Source organism: Neoarius graeffei, chromosome 18, assembly GCF_027579695.1.
Source record: "Neoarius graeffei isolate fNeoGra1 chromosome 18, fNeoGra1.pri, whole genome shotgun sequence".
NCBI lineage: Eukaryota > Metazoa > Chordata > Actinopteri > Siluriformes > Ariidae > Neoarius > Neoarius graeffei.
The window spans coordinates 57,567,745-57,581,213 of record NC_083586.1 but is presented as its reverse complement, the minus strand read 5'-3'; the positions used below and the strand labels follow the sequence as shown (position 1 = coordinate 57,581,213).

Sequence of the window (13,469 nt, the reverse complement as noted above, 5' to 3'; positions counted from 1 at the left end):
CTAAAATGACTAATGAAGTTAGCAAATGGCCTTGTTTGTTAAATGTTTGGGTGCTGAATTCATTTTTCATTTGTAAAACGACATATGACCTCTGATAACCTCAAGGTCATTAAACTTGGCCTATAGGCCTATGCATTTAATGGCATTTTTAAACTGACTTTACTCCCCCAAAAAGAATATGAACAGACAAAAAACAAATAGAAAGGAACAAATACGGCATTTAATGTTGTATTTGTTCCTTTCTATTTGTTTTTTGTCTGTTCATATATATAAATAAATGATCTACAGATTAGTGACCCTTATGGCTTTCCAGACGGAGTTTTCACGACCGGATTTTGAACTGCCAGCGGAATACCCGGACGTGTATAATTACCTCATTAACTTTCCCTCACTGTTCAGTGGTGAAGCACTGCGTGCTTATAAATCTCTGCACAGTTATCTTTACAGAAATTCAGGATTTGTCAGCGACTCAGATGTGGCATCTTGTAAACAAGAATCCTCATTGGATGGGTAAGTCACTTAAGTATTACTAGTACTGATACTAGATGCACTGACCAGCCGATTATAGAATAGAATAAGGTAATTCCAAATCGTCCGTCTTGTTTACATGGATCTGGCGTTGGAGAGATAGAGGCTTAGCAGTGGAGGTTTGAGTGGCTGTTTTCTGAGCTTAGTCAACAGGCCGGCTCTGCAGCCTCGGTTTTGCTTCCGCTCCCGGCGCTGCCTCCTTCGCTTTGCTTCCGATAACAATCCACGGAGACCCCGCTGGTCTCGCTATCTCGTCCGGAATGGGTTTTTTTTTTCTCGTCCGGAATGTTGTGCATGCGATGGAAATCGCTACAAACCATCATTTTCTGCTGGAAACCAATGTCCAGTAAGTCCATATGGTTGTAGTGGATATTGAAGTCTGATACAGACGAACAACACGCAAAAATACACACAAAAAACATAAAAAACGTGCACAGGTAGGGAGAGCTTGTAGCCGCAGCCGTTGTAGTAGAATTGTATATAGTAGGGTTTTCCAGAAGAAAAGGTAGAAGTAAAAGCAGAAGTAGAACCAGAAGTAGAAGGCGGAATATGGCGTTTGACCGACAAGATGGCGTCTGTCACAATCTAGATCGGCTGTGACGTCACATGCAAGTGCTCCATAGGCCAAGTTTAATGACCTTGAGGTTATCAGAGGTCATATGTCGTTTTACAAATGAAAAATGAATTCAGCACCCAAACATTTAACAAACAAGGCCATTTGCTAACTTCATTAATCATTTTAGTACATTTCATTCCTTAGAAAGCTGAGAAACTGGGTTCAGCTGAGACGTTTACAGGCCCAAAGTTCAATGACCTCTAGAGGTCAACAGAGGTCAGATAGAGCTCGGCATATTGCAGATTTGAATTCGGCACACCCAAATTGACAAAATAAGACTGTTTGCCGACTTTGTCTCAAAAATGCCTTTGGGTGTCACAATTCTGGATGTTGGTACCAGTCTATTTACAGCAAATCCAACACCTGCCTCTCGCCGTTCAGTGCTGCTATGACCACTTCAGAAGAAGGTATAACCACCACCACGTTCCAAGAGCTGGCCACTAGACGTGTTTCATCTTGAAATATGATCTTATTATGAGTACAGTGAAATATGGAGCATAAAACAAGTCTTGATTTGTGCAGTAGGCCTATCTTTCTTTAGTTTAACCTTTAATCTATCCCGCTCAGCCCTCTAAACCTCCTCTGTAAGGAAATCAGGTCTATAGTGTAAATAAGGAAAATAAAGAATGACAAAGAAACGTTCGTGTTAAAAAAAAAAGTCACTCACATCAGGCAGGTCAGCTCCGATAGTGTTGCCCACCTCCCTGTTCACACACAGCATATGATCAGTATTTTAAGTTCAAACCAAAATTTTAGCCCATGTTCCTTGTGTAATGCACAGATCTGCTTACATATTTAGTGTAAGAAAAAAGATCCATTATCCACAAAACTCAAAAACCTTCAAAGTGTGTGTTGATATTTCATGCAATATAATGAATCAAATGCCCATGTGGCCTAACTTGTGACATTTTCACGTGACTGCCTGAACCTTACACGTTTTATAGAAATATTACATACTTTGTCGGATATATTTTATTTGCATACTGATTGATTGTATTTCCTGTTAGAATCAATTACACAGAGCGATAGTGTACATACAGTGCTCCGGCTTTGGTCTCAGAGAAGATGCGCACCAGGAAGTCTGCCTCATGGTGGGGCTGGAAGGTGGTGGGCACCAACAGGTAGTTGCCTGGTGGGAGGGCGAAACGCTCTGACACCTCGCGTGTGTTGATGTAGGTACGGCTGCGTGCTTTTGAACTGTTAAAGCGGAAGAAATCCTTTTCTGCATGGTCCTCGTTTTCAGGGCACTGGAGGAAAAACAGAGATAAAGACTCAGACTTCCAAACTCTGCACTTGTTTATTCAGAGCGCAGAAGAATGACTCTCACACTCCCTGACCTGATAGATAGCAAAACCGATGGTCTCCAGGTCGAGCCCCTCCTTACGCAGTCTGCGTCGGTTCTTCTGCATGAGGGCCACGATGACGCTGCACTGATCATCTTTGTCTGCGTCCTCTAGCTTCAGCTTGAACTGAGGATTTGTCCAGAAGGTGTCTGAGGAGGAAAGAGACATGTGAAGTTAATCAGGGGTTAAACAAAAGGGGCTGCCACTTCACCAACACTTTCTGGCTCAGGAGACCACATTACTATGACTTTCTCTAGGGGGAGGTTAGGATGGAGAGCAGGATTGAAGGGAGAGGGTTGGATTCCTTTAGTGCCTGGAGGTCTGGTGGACATTCACCAACATGGCTTTAACTAAAACTCTTACTTTATTTTGTAACCATGGAATCTAATCACATCTTCCTTTACAAGTCTAAGGGTGGAGAAACAATCAACAATTGGAAATCGAAAAGTCTGAAGTGTTTACAGGGACAAACTTTTGCACCGGCTGAGAGTTCCTAATGCCTGGATTTGGAAACTTGGCCATCGAAGTTGCCTCAGAGGTCCTTCTTACAGGTAATTCCACTGTATGTCTAATAGTGATATGATTACACACATCTGTTGTGTTACTATTCACATTAGACACTGGCTTCCTTTGCATAATGTGCAGTTTTTAGGCTTGGCTGATTTGCCATCTGACCTCCCAATGATTTCTGGAAGAACACAAAAGTAAGCTCTTTTCTTAAACTTTGCACTTACCAATGTAGTTCCTGCAGCCTCCGGCGGTGGAGCCTCGAACCCAGCTGCCCTCCAGAATGTTCACCGCCCACTTCTTGGTGTCCTCTGTCAGGGAGTCTGGAGTCAGGTTACACAACTCCACCCTGTCATAGTTCACCTTGAAGTCTTCAAACTCCATCCTAAAACACAACATATGGTGTATTGGTAATTCTGTGGTAAACAATAAGGGATCAAACCTTGTTTGAAAAGTCTATGAATATCTACCCTTAAGGATTCAGTTGTCCCTTTGAGGCACCCTTATCTGAAAGGGTTCTATGCTACATTTATATTTGCTTGATGATTTTATCCAAGGCGGCACGGTGGTGTAGTGGTTAGCGCTGTCACCTCACAGCAAGAAGGTCCGGGTTCGAGCCCCGTGGCCGGCGAGGGCCTTTCTTTATGGAGTTTGCATGTTCTCCCCGTGTCCGTGTGGGTTTCCTCCGGGTGCTCCGGTTTCCCCCACAGTCCAAAGACATGCAGGTTAGGTTAACTGGTGACTCTAAATTGACCGTAGGTGTGAATGTGAGTGTGAATGGTTGTCTGTGTCTATGTGTCAGCCCTGTGATGACCTGGCAACTTGTCCAGGGTGTACCCCGCCTTTCGCCTGTAGTCAGCTGGGATAGGCTCCAGCTTGCCTGCGACCCTGTAGGACAGGATAAAGCGGCTAGAGATAATGAGATGAGTTGAGATTTTATCCAAAGTGAGTTACAATTGAGACAACCAAGAAGTTGCAAAGTAAGGAGGTTTCTCAAAGACCCAGCTGTGGCAGCTTTGTGGTGTACGGTGGTGTGGTTAAACTCACAACCTTCAAATCGGCAGCACAAAGCTTTAACCACTGAGCCGCCACTTCCCCTAGAAACCTCAATCCCTTTTAGGAAGCTGAAAACCCTTAAGTATACAAAAATACCTTATTAGTTCAATAAGTTGTTTGGGTCCATGGTGAGAGTTAATAAAGGCAGGCATCGATTGGACATCATGTAGTTCCATGTGGAATATTTCAGTTATGAACTTCGATCAGAACAAAGCAGGGCTATCACAGGGCACATTCAAATCATTTGTGATGAAGAATCCAAGCAAAGCTCATACCAGAACTCTCCATCATCTGTGGCGTTTTCAAGCAGTCTGGTCTTATCTGCTTTATCAATAATGCTCCACTCTCTGGAACTGCAAGGGAACAGAAGCACATTGATAACGTTGATTTCAATTTCATTTCCATTTTGTTCACAGTATATAACTGTAAAGTTAAACCAAATCCTAGATTTGCAATTAGGATACTTATACCTCCAGGTTCAAGTCTTCCTACAGATCAGCCAAGACACATTTGGTATCAACAAAGAAGCTACAACGTGATAGAAACCAACTGCTTCAAATGACACTGTTAAGCTCCATAGTCCCTGTTTTTTCCAGTTTAAAATGGAACTACATTATAAATATTGTAATTTTTCCAGTATTGTTCCACCCTCCAACATTGGGAGGTGGGGTCTATAAGAGGTGGAACCATACTAAACTTCACTGGCCAATAAATTCAGTGTGGTTGTTCAACATGGCCGCCTCCATAGTCTTCCACTATTTAGATACACCTCACTGTTTGTAGATGACAGGAAGCAGGGTAGCTACATTAGCCTTGTAGCTTATATGCAAGACAAAATTAGCAACCATCAAACAACGAATATGTCTTGACTGATCAATAATTGTCAAATTCTATATTTAAAAGCAAAAAAGTGACTTGGTATCTTTAGGCATCTTTTCAGCACTGGTCGAAATCATGATTAGCAGGGTCATACTTATCGCTCCAAGGGCCGTTCCATTCGACCTGACCCCAGGGGTTTCTGATACGGATCAGTCGCACTTTTCCGCCTCTGTAGTTCACCTGCAGAAAAACGACCACACAGAGGGGGATTGAGAAAAAGATTCAGAGGCTAGTTTATGTCATGTGAAAGCACAAATAATTTCAGTTTAACAGCTTTTATGCAAACAAAGAGTGCTAGCGATATATATATATATACAGAGCTGGTGGAATTACCTCTTCCAGGCCGGTGATGGAGTAGGCATGACCTTTGACCAGGCCTGAGGATGTCTGAGCTTCTGATTCAGCTGAGCTGGTGATCTAGAGAGAGAGAATTGCACTTAAAATTAATGTGTTAGCATGATAGCAAGGTATATGTATTCTTATTTGCATACAGTATTTGTTGTTGTTGTTGTTGTTGTTGCTGATGCTGGCATTTAGCTTGTTTACTTTTAAATTTCTTAGGCTGCAGATCTGCATAAAAGTCCGACATCTTTCTTGTTCATCGCCTGAACCATAAATTAAGCGTTTCCTTATTGGGGTTTCAAGTAGTACCTATTTTGGAAGTCAAGAACCCTGAACTATCCAATGAACTGTTGATGTAGCGCTTTAGATAAGAGTGTATAATCAAGATTGTTTAGTAGTACAGCTGCAATTACACTATGATCTGTGAATTTACCAGGATAATATCAAATAAACTGTAAATACCAATTAAATTTGACACTTTTGTCCAGTTCTATGCTCTTTTAAAAAAAAAAATCAGATCTACAGTTTTTTGGCTGTCCCTCTTGGGAAACCCTTCAAGGTTTTTTGTAGAATCCTACAACAATATTGTAAGGTTTCTATTCCAGTCTTCCAAACTAGTACCCTAGTCATGAAGAAACTAGATAAACCAGGAGGGTGAAAGCTCACTGCTTTTGCTGAAACTTTTGCCTCATTCTTACATCTATGGAGCAGCCCATCATGGAGCGTCTATCCAGTGCCTTCTTCAGGATGGTGAAAAGGTCTCCAGGAGCTTTCTTGGTCTCGTATATTTCTCCGACTCCACCGGTGAAGTCTTCCATGGCCTCCAGGGTGCTGCCTCCCTTCAGGGCCTCATAGCTGCTGTTCAGCCTGGCACAGACACAGACACGGTGCACAATAAAATACATCTCAGAGCCACACCCCTTAATAATATGCCCTTAAAAAATACAAGGGACTTCAACATGCGATCATTTTCGAAAGAGGTTCATGTTATTCTTGTGGCTACAATCTGCAGTACAAACTGGAAATATTTGGTGGCTGTTCAACACCTACATGAACTCACCAGTTTCTTTCCTTTGTATCTAAGCTAAGCGAGGCTATTCCTGGGTAAAGAAACTCTTGTGTGTGCTTTCCCCTCACCAATCAACAAGCTTTTATTGATCCTCTGCGTTCACATTCTGGCATGTGAATGCTAACTGAGTGTGCAAAAAAGGTAATCTACTGAGCAAGTAAAAGCTAATCACAGAGTTTAGCTAACCTACTAAGTGAACATTAAATAATAAGTGGGAAACAAACTGGCAAACAAAAACAAACCTAGCAAGTAAAAGAAGACTAGTGAGAGAAAGCAAACGAGCAAATGAAAGCAAGCTTTGTGATAGAAAACTAAACTGGTGAGTACGACCCCAGTGAAAATAGCTAATCTAGAAACTGAACGTGAACTAGCAAGAAAAATCAAACCTATTGAGAGACCTGGTGAGCGCTACTTAGAAGAAGAGCTAGCCTCATGATAAAAAGCTAGCCTAACAAGTAAAAGCAAATTAGCAAGCAAAAGCAAACGCTTTAGAGAACACTAACTTGGTGTGTGTTACCCCAGTGGAAAAAAAAACCAATCTAATAAACGAACCTTAACTAGCAAGTGAAAGATAACCTGGCAAAGCAAGCTAACTGGTGCATTTTCAGAAAATAAAATACATTATTGTACCTTTAAGTTATTGTACCTTTATGGATTGTCACTGGGGCAGTACCCTCTAAGGTACTTATTTTTACCCTTTACATACTGCTTGGGAACATCTATGTACCTTTTTGGCCCTAAAAAGGTACACGTAGTTACCTTGAAGTCTAATAATGAGCCGTAAGGGGTGCATTAGTGTAAATTGTACCTTGGGGGACAGAAATGGAGTCCTACTGTATCCCTATTTCTAACAGTGTGAGCAAAAGCAAGCTTAATAAGAGAAAACTAACCTGATGAGTGCTACGCTCATACATGTCAACCTATACGGAATGTCCGTATTTTATACGGATTTGATTCAATAAACGTAGTATACGGGCGTACAAATAAAGTTATATGGATTCTTTAAAAAAACTTCAATATTTATTTAGAGCTATAATCAATTCCCACGATGATAAAAGAGCGCATAACATTTACAAACGTACTGTACACTACAGAAAGCACAGACAGCCAGTAAAGAGTCTTATGAAATCATGCGTTATCTTATGGTAGCGAGACTTCGTTCCACTTCTGATCATGCGCACACCGCATTGCGAGAATCCCGGCAACCGTAAAGTAACATTTTGTTTGAAAAGCGTATTTCCACCTGAGCGACTTTCAATAGCGACTGAAAAAATTCTGAATGGGCACTCCGGCAAAGAAATTCAAAATACAATACAGCGGTAGGTTTCTCCCTGAATGGAAGGACCTTTTCAATGGCATAATCCAACTGGCAGCCTCCAAAAACGACGAATACGCACACTGCACACTGTGTGTGCGTGACATCAAAGTTGCAGCATCGGGAGTGTATGATGTGAAAGAACATTTCAAATCGAAACTACATCAGCGGAATGCAAGCCAAAGGCAAAATCAGCCACTGATGACAGTATTTGCGCGCTCAAAAACTGATATGCCAACAACTGGAAAAGACAGAAAACACAAGGTAGTGGGCGTTTTAGTTCAAGTTAGGCAGTGCTCTGTTTACCCCACAGTAATGCTGACTGTGAGAGAGTTTTCTCTCAAATCAGGAAGATACACACAGAGAGCAGAAAGAACCTGAATGCAGACACACTGACCTGGCCTACTTCAGTGTAAGATCAACACAGACACTTGCTGTGACATGCAGCCTAGTGAGGTATTGGTGGAGAGTGCTAAAAAATCTGTCATGGAGTACAATTCAGAACATTAGAGTGACACTTTGTGTTTTTGTCAAACATTGGAGCTTTGTATTCATTCTGAAGGTTTATTGTTATTAATATTGAATAAAAAGTAACTGGGGGCGGCACGGTGGTGTAGTGGTTAGCGCTGTCGCCTCACAGCAAGAAGGTCCGGGTTTGAGCCCCGTGGCCGGCGAGGGCCTTTCTGTGCGGAGTTTGCATGTTCTCCCCATGTCCGCGTGGGTTTCCTCCGGGTGCTCCGGTTTTCCCCACAGTCCAAAGACATGCAGGTTAGGTTAACTGGTGACTCTAAATTGACCGTAGGTGTGAGTGTGAGTGTGAATGGTTGTCTGTGTCTATGTGTCAGCCCTGTGATGACCTGGCGACTTGTCCAGGGTGTACCCCACCTTTCGCCCATACTCAGCTGGGATAGGCTCCAGCTTGCCTGCGACCCTGTAGGACAGGATAAAGCAGCTAGAGATAATGAGATGAGATGAAAAAGTAACTGGGATATATCATTGTTAATTATCATTCAAATTTTAGGTAAATTATTTTAATTTGCATCTTATAAGGATTTTATAAGGGAAATAAGGATTTTGGAGGTTGGTTATACAGGTTTGATTGACCAAAGGTTGACATGTATGTACGCTAGTGGAAAGAGTTAATCTGGTGAGTGAAGGCTAACTACTGAATGAAAACAACTTGGCATAAGCCATACTTGGCATAGGCCTTCTCCAGCAGTGCACTCCAGAACTCGTTGTTTTCGGCTGAATGGAGGAACACTGGTTTGTTCCTCACACATGGCAGTCTGTCATCTACAATCACATCCAGCCATTGGTTATGCTGCCAGAACTATAATATACACACAAACACATCAGTTTATTCAGTTGTTTATTTATTCAGGTATTAAATTGAACATAATACCAAACTCCAGGGCTGCTGAGCTTCACCTGGAAGTGAAAGATGCCAGCGTAGCTATGATCAAAACTCTGTTCAGGTAATATGACCCTTGCCAGGAGCTCTTCGTGCAGTGTCAGTGAGGCGATGGCTGCTAACAACCAGCAGTCTCCTACACACACACACACACACACACACACACACACACACACACACACACTACAGGGTCAACATCTCCCTTCTGGAGTTGTCTGTCAGACACCAAAACTGTTTCTCTGCTGCTGTTAAAACAAGGTACAAGATGACACTTAGGAGACAATAACAGATCCAAATGTTGAAAACTGTCGAATCTATAACACACAGGGAATGAGAGAATGACTTTATGACAGAACGACAGAATGGAATGATCAATGGTGTCAAAGGCTGCACTAAGGTCAAGCAATCCAACATAGCCCTGATCAGATGCCGACAGTAGGTCATTTACTACTTTAACCAGTGCTGTCTCTGTGCTATGATAAGGTCTATTCGCCACAGGCTCGCTCATTGGGGATAAATTAGGGATAAAATTAGCTTAAAGTCTTTCATTTTCTGTAAAGCTGCTTTGCAACAATGTTAAAAGCAATGTACAAATAAAATTTACTTGACTTGACGACATATAATATATAAATTGTACTTTTTATAAGACAAAATGGTTAGGATCAATAAGTTCTCTTTGGATTTGGCCCTGTTATTTAATTAAAATTTATAAAATGACTAATCTGATTTATTGACAATGTGTCATCTATGACAATTGTGTCATAATTAAAGTTTGTCATGCTTTATTGAGAACCTCTGAGATGGTCAGAATGCTCAAATGTCAGAATTTACTGTTAAAAAAAGAGAAAAGTAATCCAATAAGAGAAGCAAACAAGAGGCTCAGCATGATGCTTCCACCACCATGCTTCACTTTCGGGATGGTGTTCTCAGGATGATAAGGAGTGTTGGGTTTCTGTCAAATGTAGCTGTGGCGGGGGGGCGTGGCCAAGCAGCAGTTTGTGAATGGAGGGCGGGGTCAGGGAAGGTAAGTGGCTAAGTCATTCCACCTGCTGTCAATTAATGTGTGTGTGTGTGTGTTTGTTACAGGGACGGAGCATAAAAGGAGGGGGAGAGCAGAGAAAAGGAACTCTCCCGACCAGAATGCATGTGTGTGGGAGTGAGTCAGCTGGAAAGCTAGATATATATAATAGAAATAAAGTTTGTAAGAACTTCAGTTCCCGCCTGCCGTGCTTCTGTACTCCACGCACATCAGGGATTCACTACAGTAGCACTCTGTACCAAGGACAAAAATAATTGCTCTCACAAGACCAGATAACCTTCTCCCAAATGTTTCCTGAGTCTCCGAACCACCTTTGGCGAATTCCAAATAGGTTTTCACATGGCTCGGCACTCGTCCATAAATCCTAGCATTGTGAAGCATCCGGATTATAGTTGTCCTGTAAACAACTTCTCCCATCTGAGCTGTGGATATCTCCAGCTCCTTCAGAGTCATCCTTATTTTGGTAGACAGGCTCCTCAAGGCAGAGTCGTTTTTGTGCCATAGTCTTTCCATTATGGATTTAATAGTGCATGGTGAGATATGTTCTTCATGATGCTGTTTCTTTAGGTACGGTGGATATAAAAAGTGTACACACCCCATTAAAATGATCGGTTTTTCTGATGTAAAAAAAAAAAATGAGACCACGATAAATAATTTCAAAACTTTTCGCACCTTTAATGTGACCTGTACAATTCAGTTGAAAAACAAACAAATCTGTTCGGGGGGAAAAAAATAAAAAATGTACAATATGCTGCTTGCATAAGTGTGCACACCCTTAAACTAATACTTTGTTGAAGCACCTTTTGATTTAATTACAGCATTCAGTCTTTTTGGGTCGGAGTCTATCAGCCTGCTACATCTAGACTTGGCAATATTTGCCCACTCTTCCTTTCAAAAGCACTCCTTTGGGCCAAAATTGACTGGTATTTAGAACTGTTCATTATTTCCTCCACCTCAACTAAAGCCCCTGTTCCAGCTGAAGAAAAACAAGCCCAAAACATGATGCCGCCACCACCATGTTTCACCGTGGGTATGGGGTTCTTTTGGTGATGCGCAGTGTTGTTTTTGCGCCAAACATACCTTTTGGAATTGTGGTCAAAAAGTTCAACCTTGGTTTCATCAGACCATAACACATTTTCCCACATGCTTTTGGGAGAGTTGGTGTATTTTTTTTTTCGCAAAATTTAGCCGGGCCTGGATGTTTTTCTTAGACCCTACCTCATAGTCCAGACATATGGAGAATACGGGAGACTGTTGTCACATGTAGTACACAACCAGTACTTGCCAGAAATTCCTGCAGCTCCTTCAGTGTTGCTGTAGGCCTCTCGGCAGCCTCCCTGACCAGTTTTCGTCTCGTCTTTTCGTCAATGTTGGATGGACGTCCAGTTCTCGGTAATGTCACTGTTGTCCCATATTTTCTCCACTTCTTGATGACGGTCTTCACTGTGCTCCATGGTATATCTAATGCCGTGGAAATGTTTTTGTCCCCTTCTCCTGACTGATACCTTTCAACAATGAGATCCCTTTGATGCTTTGTAAGCTCTCTGTGAACCCTGGCTTTTGCTGGAGGATGCAACTGAGTAAATGTCTGAACTTTATTTGGGGTTAATCAGAGTTAGTTTAATTGATGGCAGGTGCGAACCCAAAAAGACTGAATGGTGTAATTAAATCAAAAGGCGCTTCAACAAAGTATTAGTTTAAGGGTGTGCACACTTAGGCAACCAGCTTATTGTACATTTTAAAAAAATATATTTTCCCCCCTAACAGATTTGTTTGTTTTTCAGTTGAATTGTACAGGTTATAGGTCACATTAAAGGTGGGAAAAGTTTTGAAATTATTTATCGTGGTCTCATTTTTTTACATCGGAAAAACCGATCATTTTAACGGGGTGTGTACACTTTTTATATCCACTGTATGTTCCTTAACAAACTTTTATCGTGCACCAGTCAACTCCATATAACTAATTACAGTATGTGACTCCTAATGGTGACTAATTTAGGAGTGACTACAATACTTACAAATGTTCGTTCACGACTTTTAAATTTGAATTGATAACTCATTTTGCAAACTATACTGATCCCTTCTCTAATATTATGGGCTATTTTGTATAAAGGGATGGCGTACGGTATAATCCTAATTCCCAATTCTGTTTCAGTTCCAGTACAAAAATGTGGAAATATTCAAGGGGCAAATATTCATGCTTGGCATGAGAGAAATTAAAGGAAAAATATGACAAGTGAACATGTAGTGTCCAACCATTGTACTGGGAATGTAATCTATAAACATGTATCTGAATACTGGAACATTATCAGGCGGCCATCTTGGAGATCCTGTGCAAAACTAAGGTGGACATTGGATGCCTTCAAAGTTACACTTCGTGAAGTATTGAGTAATGAAATTACACTTATATATGCAATGCTCACCCAGCTGTCCTTGACATATGTCTGTCCTGGTTGCTCCTCCAACAATGAATTTAGGATTTTGGCAGATTTCCTACATTAGAGAGAGAGAGAGAGAGAGAGAGAGAGAGAGAGAGAGAGAGAGAGAGAATTCAGAGTAAATAAATGTGTGGGGTTGATGTGACACACCGGAATGCTGTTAAAGCACATTACTGTTGTGAGGAGGGCGGGGAGAGACACCTGTGCTGTTTCTGCGAGGTGTGGTCACATTTTTACTGTTGCGATCAAGCAGCAATCTAGTGAAAAATATGACATACTGTTTCACACGCACACACCTCCACAGATACGTGAACACCCAAGTGAAAAATGCAGTTAAACTATCAAGGGCACGTAAAGTTGTCCGATCACAAGCTTAAGGAACCTTTCAGGGAAGGGAGGAGGATGTGTTATGCCATGATGGGTACCAAATGTCTCCAAAAAGATCGGGATACAGTATCTGACTGTTTTGGTTGGTCCCCATTTGGCTGGTCCCTACAAGAAACTGCTTTTAGAGACATGAAGAAACCGCAGCTTGTATTATTACAAAACTAAAAGATCTAAAAGGTTTCTTTTTTTGGTTTCTGAAGTTAAGATTAGTGTTAGATTTAGGTGTAGCATAGCATCCGTTAACTGTTATATCCACGCAAGGTCCTCACAAGTATCGTAAGATAAATGTGTGTGTAGCGCTAATCCCAACTAAAACCTGAATCATACAACATTTTTCAATTCAATTAAGAAATAAAGCCTTTAATATACATTTTAATGGCAAAAGCAACCATCACAGCTAACTAGCAGTAATCATTATTACGTTGTACATTAGCATTACGAAATAAAACTTGCCCAAGCACACTGCACTGTTAGAAAGTAGACAGTAGGAGTCCATTTCTGTCCCCCGAGGTACAATCTACACTAATGTACCTCCTACG

The 13,469-nt window shown here is 41.4% G+C and overlaps 1 protein-coding gene across 1 annotated transcript in view; it reads right to left on the bottom strand.

Annotated features, from left to right (window-relative positions):
- Nucleotides 1-13,469, bottom strand: part of capn9 (calpain 9) — a 34,778-nt gene that overhangs the window by 17,232 nt on the left and 4,077 nt on the right. Inside the window, exons 2-12 of the mRNA XM_060899076.1 lie at nucleotides 12,529-12,598; nucleotides 9,084-9,202; nucleotides 8,852-8,985; nucleotides 5,970-6,138; nucleotides 5,263-5,346; nucleotides 5,024-5,109; nucleotides 4,326-4,403; nucleotides 3,222-3,379; nucleotides 2,482-2,636; nucleotides 2,183-2,391; nucleotides 1,812-1,848 (exon numbers count right to left, since the gene is read on the bottom strand). Coding sequence (XP_060755059.1) covers nucleotides 1,812-1,848; nucleotides 2,183-2,391; nucleotides 2,482-2,636; nucleotides 3,222-3,379; nucleotides 4,326-4,403; nucleotides 5,024-5,109; nucleotides 5,263-5,346; nucleotides 5,970-6,138; nucleotides 8,852-8,985; nucleotides 9,084-9,202; nucleotides 12,529-12,598 — 1,299 coding nt within the window. The remainder of the gene's footprint in view (nucleotides 1-1,811; nucleotides 1,849-2,182; nucleotides 2,392-2,481; nucleotides 2,637-3,221; nucleotides 3,380-4,325; nucleotides 4,404-5,023; nucleotides 5,110-5,262; nucleotides 5,347-5,969; nucleotides 6,139-8,851; nucleotides 8,986-9,083; nucleotides 9,203-12,528; nucleotides 12,599-13,469) is intronic.